This window comes from Lipotes vexillifer, unplaced genomic scaffold, assembly GCF_000442215.2.
Source record: "Lipotes vexillifer unplaced genomic scaffold, Lipotes_vexillifer_v1.1 scaffold302, whole genome shotgun sequence".
In the NCBI taxonomy this organism is placed as follows: domain Eukaryota; kingdom Metazoa; phylum Chordata; class Mammalia; order Artiodactyla; family Lipotidae; genus Lipotes; species Lipotes vexillifer.
Genome location: NW_006798913.1, coordinates 1,456,491 through 1,474,190, shown reverse-complemented (window position 1 = coordinate 1,474,190; position 17,700 = coordinate 1,456,491). Strand labels below are relative to the sequence as shown.

At 36.2% G+C, this 17,700-nt stretch overlaps 1 protein-coding gene across 1 annotated transcript in view; it reads left to right on the top strand.

The window, feature by feature from the left end:
* The window catches only part of ZNF451 (zinc finger protein 451), an 85,194-nt gene that overhangs the window by 65,317 nt on the left and 2,177 nt on the right, over positions 1-17,700 (top strand). Inside the window, exon 14 of the mRNA XM_007471186.1 lies at positions 5,129-5,197. Within this exon, the coding sequence (XP_007471248.1) occupies positions 5,129-5,197 (69 nt within the window). The remainder of the gene's footprint in view (positions 1-5,128; positions 5,198-17,700) is intronic.

Sequence of the window (17,700 nt, the reverse complement as noted above, 5' to 3'; positions counted from 1 at the left end):
TCAGTAGTTGTGGTGCATGGGCTTAGTTGCTCCACAGCATGTGGGATCTTCCCAGACCAGGGCTCAAACCCGTGTTCCCTGCATTGGCAGGTGGATTCTTAACCACTGCGCCACCAAGGAAGTCCTTTTTCTAATTTTTTGAGAAATCTCTATACTAATTTTCCACATGGACTGTACCATTTTATATTCTCACCAGTAGTGCATAAGGGTTCCATTTTCTCTGCATCCTTGCCAACAATTGTTATCTTCTGATTTTTGTTTGTTTTTATAGTAGCCATCCTAATGGGTGTGAAGTGGTATCTCATTTTGTTTTTGATTTCCATTTCCCTAATGGTTAGTGACGTAGAGCATCTTTTCATGTGCTATAGCCACTACATTTTAAAAGTAAAGAAAATTATTAAAATCAAGTGGCCAAAGAAGTGTAGTCTTTAAGTCACATATTTTATTTAGGTCTGGGTTTAAAGATGCTTTTGTAACTCTAAAATTTAAAAAAATATTATGCTGAATCACAGTATGTTCAGATTCAGTTCAAGACAAATTTTTTTCTTCATGGAAGACTGAAAGGCATCAAACTGCCTGCTAATAAATTTTATAATAAGAAAAATCAAAGAACAGTGACTTTCTTGGGTAACTTTATTCCTTCACCTTTCCTAATGGCTTTCTGAATAGTAGAGTAACAGTCTTTGTTAAGAAATGATATTTAATATGTATTGGGACTGAGAAACATCTCTCAGTGTCCACAGATACTGCAGTTCGTGTTGGGCCTGTAGTGTAGTTTTGGTTACCACAAGAATGCCAGGGTCACTCCTTTCATCTAGCTTAACCCAGTGTCGTATCTTCAGATCTGACAACCAATTATTTTAAGGCAGTGTGGTTTGGGGGTAGGCGTCGATGGACCTTTTTGGGAATCTGAAAAAAGCTTTCCAAACCTCTTTCCCCCAAATGGACATTTACAGTAAGTCCCCTACATACGAACCTTCAAGTTGCAAACTTTCAAAAATACAAACGTGCGTTCGCATGTCCAATCACATAAGTTAGTTCACGTGTCTGGCGTACCTTGTCACGTGTGTGCATCCTCTATAAGTGGTTGTGTTTTTGTGTACTGTACATTACTATATAGAGTACAGTAGTACAGTATCTTTATTTCAAGCCCAGGATGTCCAGAAGCAAGCGTAAAAGCAGCGGTGATGTAGCTGGTACTACTGTACTTTTCAAGGTACTGTATTGTAAGATTAAAAATGCTTTCTTTATTTTTTGTGTTTGTTGTTTATGTATTATTTGTGTGAAAAGTATTATAAACCTATTACAGTACAGTATTATATAGCTGATTGTGTTAGTTGGGTACCTAGGCTAATTTTGTTGGACTTACGAACGCGCTCTTGGAACGGAACTTGTTTGTATGTAGGGGACTTACTGTACATACAATATCACATACAGCTTCGGGGATCTGTCGTTTCAAGGCTCCTAGTTACCAACGAGCCACCCCACAAACTCTCTTACAAGTAACACAGTGAGAAGTTCTCTCATGTTTTATAAGCATTGTGATGATTTTTCACGTTTTTAAAATCTCTGCCATAGCATAGACAAATGATATAAGCTTGAACCTCTTATTTCTTTATAACTTTTCAGAAATTTTCCATTATTAGGACCATAAAGTGGTTTTATTACTCCTGTGTAAACAGGAAGAATCTGTTGAATAATGTTTTCAGAATCAATGATCATATGGTATCTTATACTTTCTTTTTTTGCCAGTTTTTCAGTTAATTGAAAGTTTTTTCAGGAGATACTTATTTCAGTAGAAATAGAGGTATTGGGAAGTTGCTGGCTCCATGTATGAATGTCAGTCATTTGGTCATAAGGTCTTATTATATCTTTGCTTGGTAGGGAGAGGACAGGTAAGTAGTGCTACTGCTGCTACTTAGATCTCTGACTTGGGTTAAATCAGTTACCCTCTCTAGCAAGGTGAGCCTTTATACTAAGTTTGAGATTTGAATGTGTCATGGGTTTTGCCCTTTAAACTCACTCTCCTTCATGCATCAAGGTTCCAGCACCAACGTTTTGATTACAGCTATGATATATGTGTAAATCCCTGTAGAGATGTGTAAAAATACTAATCTGTCCTGAATTGACACCTTTGGGCCCCTTATCCTTCATCAGTTCTATTTTATATTGTACTCATTTTCACTTTTTAAAAATTTACCAAGATACATGGATCCTTTCTAGTGATCCTAGTCAGAGGAGCCAGGTAGACTTTTTCTTCTTTTATGCTTTTCACACTTTATTCACAAATATGTGTTCATTCTAACTCAAGCCTCATGTTTCAAAGATGCAGATATCACTTGTCATTTCAATGTTTTAAAGAAGTAAAAGGAACTAACCTTTATTAAGGACCTACTGTGTGCCAGCCACCATGCTAGCTGCCTTTTGGATTTGTAGTGTTTGAAGATGTTTAAACATGTTCAAAGAACTTCTGCGTGTTGTTTAATCCTCTTTTCAACGCTGTCAGTTAGGATGTATTAGATCGCCCCCTTTCATAGATGAGGGAGCAGAGACCCAGGAAGGTTAAAATAGCTGCCTGAGGCCACACAGCCATCAGCTGTGAAGGCTGAGGCTTTCACTGACACAAAGCCCTGATTTTATTATGTAGAGAATCCATTGTGCATTGTTCGCTCTTACCATGTCCTTGAGGAATGAAGATGAGACGCTCTGTTGAAGTCTAACGACAGTGCAGAGTGTGTGTAGATGAAAATACATTTAGGAAGATGCTTTTTTTTTTTTTCTTTTTCCTAGAAGGTAAAAAGATTTGATTGTGGGTTCTGGTACTTTAAAAAGTAAGCTGATTATGTGTCAAGCATAGCCAACTTATCATTGTAAATTCCCTGGGATCTTTTGTCTTGTAAGTAAACCAAGAAGCCCCATTTTCTTTTCTTCAGACTGTAGAAATGCAGTCTCAGTGTGAGGGCAGGCTGAGTTAAAGGGACCACGCTAGCACCATTTTTATTTACCCTGTGACGTTGCTCCTGGCTTGTAGTATGCTCTTTGTAAAATAAAATAACTATGCTACTTGTTTTTACTGTCTTGACCATACATTTTAAGGTTTTGTTTGTTTGTTTGCTTTTACTTTCCAGAGTGTTGTGTTATTGGACCTACTTCAACCACATTCTTGATGACTGAATTTCTGAGTTGCTGTTTTCTCCTATTTCATTGGTCACCGCCATTGCTTATATAAAAAAATTCTCTGGGCTCTTAAAGATCTGTTTATGTAATAGAACTTGCCTGTATCTTGTAGGTTAGTTCAAGAACGTTGTTTGCTTTATGTAAACACAGTTTTTAAAAACACAGTTTTGCGTATTCAGTTGTTTATAGTTCTTCGGTAATTAAACATCTTCCTTCCAGTTTTATGTAAAGTTTGAACTTTCCTAGAATATTTTTTCTTAGGTAATGCGAGGAGGGACTTGAGCAAAGGCTGTTATGAATTAGTGAATTTAAATTGAAAACAGACTTTACTGTGCTTTGACATGATTTTTGTTGAATCTGAACACTGTCCTTGGGCTGTCTGGTTTATGGCCCTGGGACTTTGTTATGTCTGTTTGGTTTGTGTCTTCATTTTGGAATGAATGGGATGAAGGCATTAAGTATGGTTGGTACCAATTATACAGGTTTTTAAAGCCATCTTAAAAATTGAACATACTAATTCACCCGTGCTGTGAAAGTGTAGGTGATTGAAGCAGTGGCATGCCCTATGTGAAACAGTTGTTGAACCTAATTCTAAGCATCTATCTGCCTGCTTGCTTAGCCTGTTGATGAGACTATATAGGTTGTTGCTTTGGGCACCATCCTAAAAATCTATATGATACAGTTAATTCTGTGCAAGGTACTGAAAAATAGGGAAAAAAATTCATGATTTTCTCTGTTCTACAGATGGGGCTGATTGAGGCAAATGGAACCTTTAAAAATTTTTACAGCCTAGTGTCAAGCTAAACCTTGTGATTCAAACCTGCAGTTTTGCCTTAGGTCTTGGTTGCCATGATGAATTGTTTAGGCCAGTTACCACATGCTGCTTTTGACTGGCCTTGACTTTGAATTGTAATAAAAGAAACCTTGGGTATTTTCTCTTTGTTCCTAATGTTTTAAGACTAAAGTTTTTGTTCTTCAAATTGTAAATGTAATGTTTTATTTCACTAAAACACAGCTTGAAATATTTGAAGTAGTAGGTGTATATAACATATTGTAGAAAAAGCAATAGTTTTTTTGCTGGAATAGCAAAAGGTGACTCGTAATAAATTTTTGCAGCAAAGGAATATAAGAGAAATATAGTGGGTTTTATTTATAAACAATGATATATTGATAAATTTTTAAATGTATATTTTAAGTTTTTATATATTTTCACAGAAGCAAATATATCCATGTGATTTGTATTGAATACACAATCAGGGTTATTTAAACCCTGATTCAGTCACTCTGATAGAAATTGATTTAAAGGTAGTTAAGGTGGAAAGCCAAATACTGGGTCCCTGATGGTACCACGTTCATATTTTAAGTGACTTTTGTAATATCCGGTCAATCATGTCATTATTTTAAAGCCTTAGGTCTCTCAGTAGGCATATAAGGCATCAAGTGAGTTTGTGCCATGCAGAGACACTGTTAATATAAATCTATGGTCTCTATAGAGATGAATGCATATGATTTTCAAAATACAGGAGTATTTTATCTGTCATCCTTAAAAATCTTTTAAAGATGATTTCATGCAAATGAAACTTTGGAGTTTATTTGCTAGATCCAAATAAACATACTAGCTTTTTAAAATTTACAGTTTTTTAAAATATACTAGGATTTTATATTTCCTCAACATGCAAAAAGAACTTTTTCAAATAATTTTTAAAATATGGAGCCAAAATCAAATTGCCTGTTTCATTCATTTTTATTTTTTTTCTCAATTTAAATAATATTTGGTAAGCATTAAAAAACACACAGATCTCTAAGGAAAGTTGTGTAATACTAATGGATTGTAATTAGTAAGCTTGGGTATGGGAGAAGTCATTGAAAGTCACATTGTCTTAGAATACATAAATTATGGCACAATAACTTTTTCAGAAGTACATTTGAATTTATTGATTCTTCCTTACAGAATGTGACAGTGATGATAACCTGGGTATGAAGAGTACTTCAATGGGAGAAGAATTCAGATCCACAGAAGGTAACCTAATCCCTTCCTGACTGTATCTGTATGTTTTTTAAAAATTTCTCCCTCTTTCACTTCATCCCTCCTACCACTGAGTATTAAAAAAAAAAAATTTGTTCTCTCATTTAAAGGATAGTTTGCATTTCCTTGTGTAAGATGATTTAGGGGCTAAAACAGGAATCAGCCAGTCGACTGCCTGGTTTTGTAAATAAGGTTTTATAGGAGCTCAGCCACACTCTGTTGTGTAAGTGTTGTCTGCGCTGTTGCTTTGACATCGCAAGAGCAAGGGTGAGTAATCGTGATACAAATGGTATAGATCCTCCCCCACCCCACAACCAAGCCTAAAATAAATATTTTCTGACCCTTTGCAGAAAAAGTTGCTGTCCCAGGGATAGGAGAAGATTTTGGTGTCCTAATTTTTATTTATTTTGAGTAGTATTAAATTAAGAATATTAAAGTTTTGCAGTAGAGCTATGAAAGCAAGCACTTACATCTGAATATTAGTGGACTTTTTAAATAAATTAATTATGTTTCCCTCCTCTTAAAGGAAAAGGTATTTCCTTCCATAGGTTAAAGAGAACTTTTTATATTACTTCACATCAAATCATTTACTTGCTGTACCACTATTTGATTGTGACATAAGTCCAGTTTTTACTATGGTTTTTCCATAACAGACTGTGCTTTTTAATAATCCTGGGGGGAAATGAAACAACAGATTTTGGAAAATACTTGAACCTTCACTAAAGTAGTTGAAACTTTTATATTGGCATCTTTGACATTCAAGGACGACAGTAGGAGTCATAGTATAGTTCCAGTGTAGTATTTGTTGGTGGAGATTTGAGAGTGGAAATGTGTAATTAGGGAGGGAAACGTGGCAAAACAAGCACACACAGAATGGCCACCTTGTTTGTTTCTGCGCATCTCCTTGCGCTCTCCTAGAGTACAGTTAGTCTGACTAGGAGCACACTGGAACTTCGTGCTATCTGGGGTTGGAAATTTGATGGTGGCAGTGGAACTGATTCATCCATTCAGTGAAGTAGAAGACTGATCTTTCTCTCTTATAGTCAAAATTCACTGGTTAAACAAAGTTGGCAGTAAATCTACAGCCTAATTGGAAGCAAGTTTTCTGACCAACTTGTTTTCCCAACATGGTCTTGCAAGTCTGGCTCAGTGCTTAGCAGCCACATAATGATGAGTTAAACAGGTGAAAGAACATTTTGTGAGTTTTAAACAAAAACTGCCAGCTAAGTTGTTTATCAAGGCCATGAAAAGATAAACACCGTTGAGCATCTAAGTAGCTCAGACTTTGCAACCTTCATGTACTACCCATGACTAATCCCATGGAAAATGCCAAACAAAATTATAACTTTTAAATAACCACGCTCGAGAAACCTCCACAGTTCTGTGGGCTCCTAGCTAACCCAGGAAATCTGAGATGTGTATAAATGAATATGTACCAGAATTTCTAGTGTTTTGTTATCTATGTAATACATTTTATGGTTGGGAGATTTTGAGAGTTTTTACGTCTTTATCATGTCTTAGTTTGGAAAAAGGATTACCATTAATGGATTCAAGAAAAGATACTTCAAACTTTTAATTAGTTGTTCTATGAAGAAAGGATATAATGCTCTAATTTCAAGAAAAATCAAAGTGGTGTTACGTGTGTGTTTTCTTTCATTTCCTGATGCTTTATGTAAAATGAGTGTGAGAAGCACATAGTGTTACACTTGTAAGTTAGGGAGTGTGGCCTCCTCTGTACTTGCCTCTAATACCTTCCTTTGCCCCTTCTTTTCCCTCAACAAGAACTAGCTCAAATATCATCTCTTAGGTTGAACCATATAGAATTACCAATTTTGTAGACAGTTTTGTTTGATCAGTGCCTCTTAGATCTTCCATTTTTAGAGAGAGCTACCCACTACCACTCCTAGAATCCCTCCAATTTAAACATTTTTTTGTTTGCATCCCTCATCCCTACCAGACTGTGAGCTTCTCAAGGAGTAGGATCATATTTCATTTATCTTTATTTCAACAACACCTAGCACAGTGTTTAGCACTAAATGATTGTTGAATGAATAAACTTATAACATATTAGAGCTACCAGGACCCATCTCCCTATAACTGAATAAAGGAAATTAAGACAGAAGCCATTTGGCTGGGAGAATATTGGGTGATTTTGTTGACCCTGCACCATGGGAGCAAAGTGATATCCTAGTCTAGACCTAATAGCAAAACTCAAAAAAGTATAAGTAACTTCTCAAATCTCTTCTCATTCCTTCCCTTCCCAACACAACACTTTAAAAACCTGACAAATGGATGGCAAAAAGCAGGATCAATTTGCTTGTGATTTTTTTGCCTTGAGGAAAGGCAGTTTCTCTTGTTGCCCTGTCTCCGCCCACCATGATTTATCTCTAGTCTTCTGTCTCATTCTTTGTTGTTCTCTGTAGACCAGTAAGATTGTAACTACCCAAGTCAATCATAAAGGTCCTATTTTATCTCAGCTCTGCTGCTTACAAGTTATATAATATTGTGCAAGTCCCTTAACTTCACTGTGTGTCAGTTTCCTCAGGAATACTAGTATACCTACCTTACTAGAGTAGCCTGGCACATGGTAAGCAGGGTATGTATTGGTTGCTGCTGCTGTTATTGTGATTTATTTGTTTATTTATTTTTGGCCACACAGCTTGCAGGATCTTAGTTCCCCGACCAGGGATTGAACCTGTGCCTTTGGCAGTGAAAGTGCAGAGTCCCAACCACTAACAAGAGAACTCCCTATGATTTTGATCATTATCATTAGTCACTGTTACCTGCATCTAAGGTGAGCTCTGGAAGCATGCACACTTAACAGACGTGTTCTGACTCAAATCCTTGGAAAAGAAAGAAGACAGCATTATGTGGATGATTGCCAATGCAAAACAGTCTTTCTGTAAATGTCAGCAATTTGCCTTAGAGTTCCTTCAATTAATAGCAGTCATCAATATAGTTATTAATACTATAATATAACATAAACAGTAAAACTCTATACTGTGGCCAGTTTAAAGAACAAAGAAAGGATAAGAGACTAGTGTGTTCAGTTTTTACTTCAATTAATGCTTATGAAAAATCTAATACTTTGAAAACTGCTCTTAATCTTAACAACTTATGAGAGTCAGAATATTCTCCTTATTTTACATAAAAACTTAGTCTTCCAAACATGAAATAATTTGTCTTCAGATTCACAGTCTCAAATGATTGGAGCATGGTTCGATATAGGTCTTCTAACTCCTATTACTGGGTTCTTCCTTATTTTGTCATATTACTTCTCTTTTAAAGAGAGTGAAATTAAGGCAGAGAGAAAAGAGAATAAGAGAAACATAGACTTAGACATATAAAAGAAAAACAAGGACATATTTGCCATAAATGTTCTTTATTTCTTCATATAGATTTGAGTCACTGTCTAATGTCCCTTCATTTCAACCTGAAGGATTCCCTTAGCATTTCTTGCAGGGCAGATCTGCTAGTAACAAACTCCTTTAGCTTTGTCTTGATTTCTTCTCCATTCTTTCTGGATATAGAATTCTTGCTTGACAGTTTTGTTTTTTGTTTTCCCTTTCAGCACTTTAGATATATCTCACTGCCTTCTGGTCTCCATGATTTCTGATGAGAAATAAGCTATTAGTGTTATTAAACATTTTACATGTGATGAGTTGCTTCTCTCTTGCTGTTTCTGTTGATTTTAGCTTTTGACAATTTGACTATAATTTGTCTCAGTGTCTCTTTGAGTTTCTCCTGTTTGGAGTTTGTTGGGCTTCTTGGATGTGTAGATTCATATCTTTCATCAAATCTGGGACATTTAATTTGCTGATTCTTTTTTCTGTCTGCTTAATTTTGTTAAACTCTTGTAATGAATTTTTCATTTTAGTTGTACTTTTCAGCTCCAGAATTTCTATTTGGTGGCCTTTCATAATTCCAATCTCTTTATGATATTCTCATTTTATTCATACATAGTTTTACTGGTTTCCTTTACTTCCTTGTCCATGGTTTACTCTAGCTCCTAGAATGTATGTAAGACAGTTGGTTTAAAGTCTTTGTTTAGTAAATTCAATGTCTTGGTGTTCTCAGGGACAATTTAACTCAATTTTTTTTCACTTTGAATGGGACATACTTTCCTGTTTCTTTGTATTATCTGTGTTTTTGTTGTTGTTGAAAATTGGATGTGCAAATATTATAATGTAGTACCTCTGGAAATCAGATTCTACCTCTTTTCCAGAGTTGCTGTTCATGATTGTCAAAGGCTGCAGTTGTCCTTTTGTTTAGTTACTTTTCCAAACCATTTTTGCAATAACTGTATTCCTTGTCACATCTGGTCATTGAAGTCTCTGTTCCTTTAAGCTTTTGTTCAATTAGTGTTTTAACAGAGATTTCCTTGAATACCAGGAGCTAAACAAAACAAAACAAAACAAAAAACAACCTCTCTCTGGTTTTGCAGATTGGCTGTGTGCTAGGGCCCTTCAGCATTTAGCCAGGCTTGCACTGAGCCTACAGATAAGCCAGTGGTGAAGGTTTGGTGTCTTCTGAGGTATTTTCTGAGCATGCATCGTGTCCTGGGTCCTAAATTCCCCAGTACACATAGGTGCTTTTGAATGCCCTGATTTCCCAAGGAAATTCTCTTCATGGCTTTTCCTCTCAGATATTGTGTTCTATTGTATATCTCAACCATAATCTTTTACCCCAGGCTGTGGGCTTTTTGTTTGTCTTACAGTGTTTATGAGCAATGCAGCCTGCTTTTCTGCCCTGAGTGGGTTCTGAGCTTTGTAAAATAGAGATGAATGCCTTGTTTCAGTCCTTCAGGTAGCCCCCAGACAGATTAGAACAAACACAATAATTTGTGAGTTCTGCTCTGCTCTGGAACCAGGGACCAGCGTCCCACACTAGGAGTATGGGCTGCCATCTTCGAGACTGCTGCAGAGGCACAGGGAGGTGGTGAGGAAAGGCCAAGTGAAAATACCATGAGGCTTTCCTACTGCTTTTATTTGCCTTTTTCTTGATTCAGTGTTTGGTTGCTGTGAATATTTTCCAGACTTCTGACAAAGTCGTTTCTGACAGTTTCTGCTTGTGTTTCAGTATTTCTGTGGAAGGATGGGTGTTTAGAGCTGCCTACTCTACCATTTTGTTGTATATTCACTCTAAGACCAATTTTATTACTTTAAATATTTCAGAGAAACTGGTAAAACTATTTGGGCTTGGAGTTTTCTTTCTGGGGAGTCTTATAATAATAAATTTACTGTGCTCACTTCGGCAACACATATACTAAAATTGGAACAATACAGAGAAGATTAGCATGGCCCCTGTGCAAGGGAAACATGCAAATTCGTGAAGCATTCCATATTTTTAAAACTCTTAGAGGAAGACATAGGCAGAACACTCTATGATATAAATCACAGCAAGATCTTTTTTGACCCGCCTCCTAGAGTAATGGAAGTGAAATAAAAAATAAACAAATGAGACCTAATGAAACTTAACAGCTTTTGCACAGCAAAGGAAACCATAAACAAGACGAAAAGACAACCCTCAGAATGGGAGAAAATATTTGCAAACAAAGCAACCAACAAAGGATTAATCTCCAAAATATACAAGCAACTCATGAAGCTCAGTATCAAAAAATCAAACATCCCAATCCAAAAATGGGTGGAAGACCTAAATAGACATTTCTCCAAAGAAGACATACAGACTGCCCACAAACACATGAAAAGGTGCTCAGCACCACTAATCATTAGAGAAATGCTAATTAAAACCACAATGAGGGACTTCCCTGGTGGTGCAATGGTTAAGAATCTGCCTCCCAATGCAGGGGACATGGGTTTGAGCCCTGGTCCGGGAAGATCCCACATGCTGCAGAGCAACTAAGACTGCGCCACAACTACTGAGCCTGCGCTCTAGAGCCCGCAAGCCACAACTGCTGAAGCCCGTGCGCCTAGAGCCCGTGCTCCACAAAAGAGAAGCCACCGTGATGAGAAGCCTGTGCACCACAATGAAGGGTAGCCCCCGCTCGCTGCAACTAGAGAAAGCCTGCATGTAGCAACAAAGACCCAATGCAGCCAAAATAAAATAAATAAATTTATTTTTTAAAAATGCAATGAGGTGTTACCTCACCCCGGTCAGAATGGCTATCATCAAAAAATCTAGAAATAACAAATGCTGGAGAAGGTGTGGAGAAAAGGGAACCCTCCTGCACTGTTGGTGGGAATGTGGATGGATACAGCCACTATGGAGAACAGTATGGAGTTTCCTTAAAAAACTAAAAGTAGAACTACCATATGACCCAGCAATCCCACTACTGGGCATATACCCTGAGAAAACCATAATTCAAAAAGATACATGTACCACAGTGTTCATTGCAGTACTATTTACAATAGCCAGGACATGGAAGCAACCTAAGTGTCCATCGATAGATGAATGGATAAAGAAGATGTGGCACATATACACAATGGAATATTACTCAGTGCTTAAAAGGAACAAAGTTGAGTTATTTGTAATGAGGTAGATGGACCTACAGTCTGTCATACAGAGTGAAGTAAGTCAGAAAGAGAAAAACAAATACCATATGCTAACACACATATATGGAATCTAAAAAAACAGTACTGATGAACCTAGTGGCAGAGCAGAAATAAAGACACAGACATAAAGAACGGACTTGAGGACACAGGGTGGGAAGGGGAAGCTGGGACAAAGTGAGAGAGTAGCACTGACATATATACAGTACCAAATGTAAAATGGATGGCTAGTGGGAAGCTGCTGCATAGCACAGGGAGATCAGCTCAATGCTTTGTGACGACCTAGAGAGGTGGGATAGGGAGGGTAGGAGGGAGGCTCAAGAGGGAGGGAATATGGGGATATATGTATATGTATAGCTGATTCACTTTGTTGTACAGCAGAAACTAACACAACATTGTAAAGCAATTATACTCCAAATAAAGATATTAAATAAGTAAATATTTTTAAAAATAATTACTTTGTTTAATATATTTATAGGTAGATTTTGTTTAATCTTGTGTTAGTGTTATAGTGTTTTTCAAGAAATTTGTCCATTTTACCTAGATTGTCAAATGTACCATTGTAAAGTTGTTCATAATAATATTCCTTTATTACATATTTTTTTATTTCTGTAGGATCTCTGGTGATATCTTCTCATTTTTTCCTGATATTGGTAATTTTTGTTTTCTCTCTTTCTTGATCACTAACTAGAAGTTTATCAGTTTATTTAGTCTTTTCAAGGAATGAACTGTTTTTAGTTGGTAATTTCTCTCTTTTTGGTCTGCTTTCCATTTCACTGATTTCTGCTCTTTATTATTTCCTTTCTTCTACTTTGGGTTTAATTTTCTCATCTTTTATAGCTTCTTAATGTGACACTTAGATTGTTGACCTAAATTTTTTCTTCTTTTCTAATGTAAACATTTAAAGGTGTTTATTTCCCTCTAAGACAGGGTGAACAAGCTTTTCCTGTAAAATACCAGATAGTAAACATTTTAGGCTTTGTGGTGTCTGTTACAATTACTCAACTCTGCATGAAAACAGCCCTAAACAATACATAAATGAGTGTGGATGTATCCAATAAAACTTTATTTCCAAAAGTTGCTGGTGGACTGGATTTGTCAATTCTCTACTTATTGCCATGTTCCACACCTTTTCATATTGTATTTTTGCTATCAGTTTAAAATATTTTCTGATTTTCCTTATATTTTCTCCTTTGATCTCTTGGCTCTTTAGAAGTATATTGTTTAATTTCCAAATATTTGAATGTCTTATTATTCATTCCTAATTTAATTTTGTTGTGGTAAGAGAGTATACCCTGTGAAATTTAAATCTTTTGAAATTTATTGAGACTTTTATGGCCCAATATGTGAGTCGTCTTGATGAACATTCCATACGCACTTGAAAAGAATGTATTTTCTGTGTTTACTAAGTAAAGTATTTTATACATGTCAGTTAGGTCAAGGTGGTTGATAATATCAGATCTACTTTGATTTTTTAAAAATCTAGTTGATCTCTCAGTTACTACAGTAGGAACAGTGAACTTCTTCATCAATGATTGTAGATTTATTTTTTCTCTTTAGTTCCGTCATTTTATATTTTTGAGTTCTGTTTTTAGTTGCATGTACATTTCTGATGTGTCTTCCTAATGAAATGACCTGTTTATCATTATGATATTATGAAATGTTCTTTATCTCTGGTAATACCTTTTATCATGAAATCTTTTTTTCTGATATTAATATAGCTACTCAAGCTTTCTTATGCTTAATTTTTCACGGTATATATTTTTCCATCCTTTTACTTTCAGTCTATTTATGTCTTTATCTTGAAACTACATCTCTTATCGACACCATAAAGTTCAATCTTTTTGATTTACTCTAACAGCCTCTACTTTTTAATAGTTGTTTAGTCCCTTAACATCTAATGTAATTTCTCACATGGTTGGATTCCTCTCTGCCATTTTATTTTCTTTTCGTTCCCTCTTTTACCTCTTAGTTCCCCCTTTCTTGCCTTCTTTTGGATTATTATAATATCTATATTTTACTCCATTATATTTATTTAATGTTTACTATTTTAATATACCTATTGATGTTTTAGCTCTTTAATTTTTATGGTTGCTCTAAAAATATATATATATATTTTTGCTTTTGTTATAAATTCTACAAGAAAATGTTATTTTTTGCTTTAAACAGTGCTGTGAGTTTTAAAGAAAGAGAAGAAGAAATATATATTCTTTTATATTTACCCACATAGTCACCATTTCAAATGACCTTCATTCTTGCCAGTAGATTACAGTTTCCATCTGATGTCATTTTTCTTCAGCCTAAATAACTTTCTATTTTATACTATGCAGTTTTGCTAGTGTTGAATATTCTGTTTTCATCTATATAAAAATATCTTTATTTTCCCTTTAATTTTGAAGGATATTTTCTCTGGCTTTAGAATTCTGGTTGACTAGTATTTTTTCCCTTCAGCACTTTAAAGATGTTACTCCATTGTCTTATTGTGTGGCCTCCATTGTTTGTCATGACAAGTGACTATAATTTGTATTATTGTTCCCTAATATGTAAAGTATCATTTTTTTTCTCTTGTTGCTCTTAATATTTCCTCTTTGTCCTTGATTTTAGCAGTTTTTGATAATGCCCCTAGATGTGGTTGTCTTTGTAGCCTACTTGGAGTTTTCTTAGCTTCTTGTATCTGTAAGTTTATAGGTTCTCCCAATTATTTCTTCATAATTTTTTGCCCCACTCTCTGTCTCTCTTCTTTTCTTTTGGAACTCCAGTTATACATATGTTAGCTTAAATTTATCCACAGGTTTGTTCATTTTCTTCTAGTTTTTTTTCTTTCTGTTCTTCATATTTGATAATTTCTATTGTTCAGACTTCAAGTTTATTGTTCAACCTTCTAACACCTCCAGTATTAAGCTGACCTAGTAAATTTTCCATTTCAAATATTGTATTTCTCAGTTCTAGAATTTCCACTTAGTTTTTTTTGGTAATAGTTTTCATTTCTCTGTTGAGATTTCCTATCCACTCAACCTTAAATCCTTGAAAATATTTATAACTTTTCTAAACTCCCCTTTCTGCTAATTCAAGTGGCTTGATTATCTTGGGGGTTAGCTTCTTTAGACTGCTCTTACTCATGAACTGTGGGTCACATTTCTTGTTTCTTTGCAAGTCAAGTGATTTTTTGTTTTTTGAATAAGCTAATACATGGGAAAGCTCTCTCTCTTTTTGTTTTTAATATTTATTTATTTAATTGGTTGTGTCAGGTCTTAGTTGCACAGGCGGGCTCCTTAGTTGCGGCATGCATGTGGGATCTAGTTCCCGGACCAGGGCTCGAACCTGGGCCCCCTGCATTGGGAACATGGAGTCTTAACCACTGTACCACCAAGGAAGTCCCACAAGTCAAGTGATTTTTGATGTATACTGGATGTTTGTGGATGTAAGTTATAGATTCTCTGAATTCTGTTAACTCTACCTGAGGAACATTAGTTGTTTCTTTCCCCTTGTGGGTAGTTAACGTTCTAGACTCAAACTCCATACTCTGCCTCCTCCACAGCAGGCGACGCTACAATTGCCTGCTTCTTTTAGCTTTCCAACCATTGCTTTTCACCGAGAATCTTGGCTCCTCTCCCGTGTAAGCACACAGAAGTCAACCAAGGATTTGTAGGATCCTCTTCTGTTACTTTCTCACTTCTGCTGGGAGCTCTTCTTTCTCTCGTCCTACCCACCCTTCCCCCATCCCTGCCCCCCTCCTGCCACCAGCTCCACTTTCCATCTTCTCTGTCAGACTCAGACTCTGTCTTTGACTCCTCAAGACACAAAGAGGTTGGCTTTCTGGGTGAAGTTCTGCCATTTTGTTTCACAAGGATTGAGGCATGCTCTAAGGCAAAAAATAAACCAAGACAAAACCATAAAGCTGCAAATTTAACCCCATGCAATTCACTTCTTTCAGTGATCAACTTTTGTCCTGTTTGTACCTGATTTTTGTTGCTCTTCAGTGCCTTAAAATACTTTATAATTGTTATCTATGGAAGAGTTAATCCAATATAAGCTACTCCACTATTATTAGAAGTGGAACCATTTAGAAATTGGTTTTGTTTTTATCCAGTCTTTTAACTGGCAAGTTTAATTCATATAAGTTCATTGCAGATATTAATATTTTTGTATTTACTCTTGCTATTTCATTCTTAGCTTCCTCTTTTTGCTTCTTCAAATTGTTTTATAAGCTATGTATGGGTTGGCCCCAAAATTCGTGTTTCTATTCTTTTTGTGGTCACCTTGGCATTTTACTACATTTTTTATATATAACCGAAAGACTAAAGTACAGGTACATGTTGTCTACCTCTAAAAGGACTCTGGAACTCTTCAGCTCTGATCCTTTCCCCCAATTTATATGCTGGTATTCTCCAGAATTTTGGTTCTCTGTGTGTGTATATGTGTATGTAATGCACACAAAAATTGTACAAACATCTCACAAAGCAGGTGACCATCTTTTAGGTTAAGAAAAACAGAATATTGCCAGTGTATTGATTTCCTAGGGCTCCTCAACTAAGTACTACAAACTAGGTGGCTTAAAACAACAGAAATTGTCTGACAGTTCTAAAGTTTAGACATCTAAGATCAAGCTGTTGGTAGGGTCGTTGTCCCACACACAGCTTCTGGTTGTTAATGGCAGTTGTAGGCATTCCTTGGCTTTTAGATGCATCCATCCCTCTAATCTCTGCCTCCATCATCATGGAGCCATCTTCTACCTATGAGTCTTATCTTCACATAGCATTTTCTTCCAATAAGGACACCAGTCGTATTGAATTAGGGCTCACCCTAGCGACCTCATCTTAACTTGTTTACACCCACAAAGACCCTATTTCCAAATTAGGTCACAGTCATAGGTACCAGGGGTAAGGACATACCTTTTTTGGTGGGGGGCACAATTCAACTCATAACAACTAGTACCCTAGAAGCATCCCCCTCATTTAATTTTAATTAATTAAAATACAAATAGCCACATATAGTTAGTGGCCATCATACTGGACAGCACAGGCATAGTCTATATTCTTTTGGGTCTGGATGCCTTCAGTCAACATTGTTTTACAGATTCATCTGATTGTTAGCATATAGCTTTGGTTTGTTCATTTTCAATACCTCTATAATAATTTTACACATATATCACAACTCATGTATTATTTATAGACATTTGGTTGGCTGTTACAAGTAATTCCCACACTTCTGGGAATGTATACTGAGGCGGGGACTTGCTGACATTCAGCTTTAGTAGGTTATGCCAAGTTTTTTTCCAAAGTGGTTGTTCCAATTTCCTTCCAGTACTGAATGTGAGTTCCCGTTGATCTACTGATACATCTTCACTAATCATTGAATTATTGGTCTTTTTAATTTTAGCTAGTGATGGTCATTTCTTTGTGGTTTGAGTTTACATTTTTCTGATGAGTAATGTTTATTGACCATTTTCACATCTTTTGCCAGTGCCTTTCCAGATTTCTTGACAGTTTTCTTTTGGATGATCTTTTTTTTTTTAAATTAATTTTTTGGCTGTGTTGTGTCTTTGTTGCTGTGCACAGGCTTTCTCTAGTTGTGGCGAGCGGGGGCTACTCTTTGTTGCAGTGCACAGGCTTCTCATTGCGGTGGCTTCTCTTGTTGCTAAGCACAGGCTCTAGAGCGCAGGCTCAGTAGTTGTGGCGCATGGGCTTAGTTGCTCCGCGGCATTTGGGATCTTCCCGGATCAGGGCTCGAATTCGTGTCCCCTGCATTGGCAGGCGGATTCTTAACCACTACGCCACCAGGAACACCCTGGATGATCTTTTTATTGATTTTTCTGGGTTGAAAATCTTTTAGTTCTCTCTGGGTACAAGCAAGATCCATGTATTGCAAATATTTTCTCTCACTCTGTGTCTTGTCTTTTTACTCACTTAATGGTGCTTTTGATGGAGAAAAGTAATTTTAATACATTCCAAAGTACGATTCTTTATCATAATGTTTTGTGAATCCTAT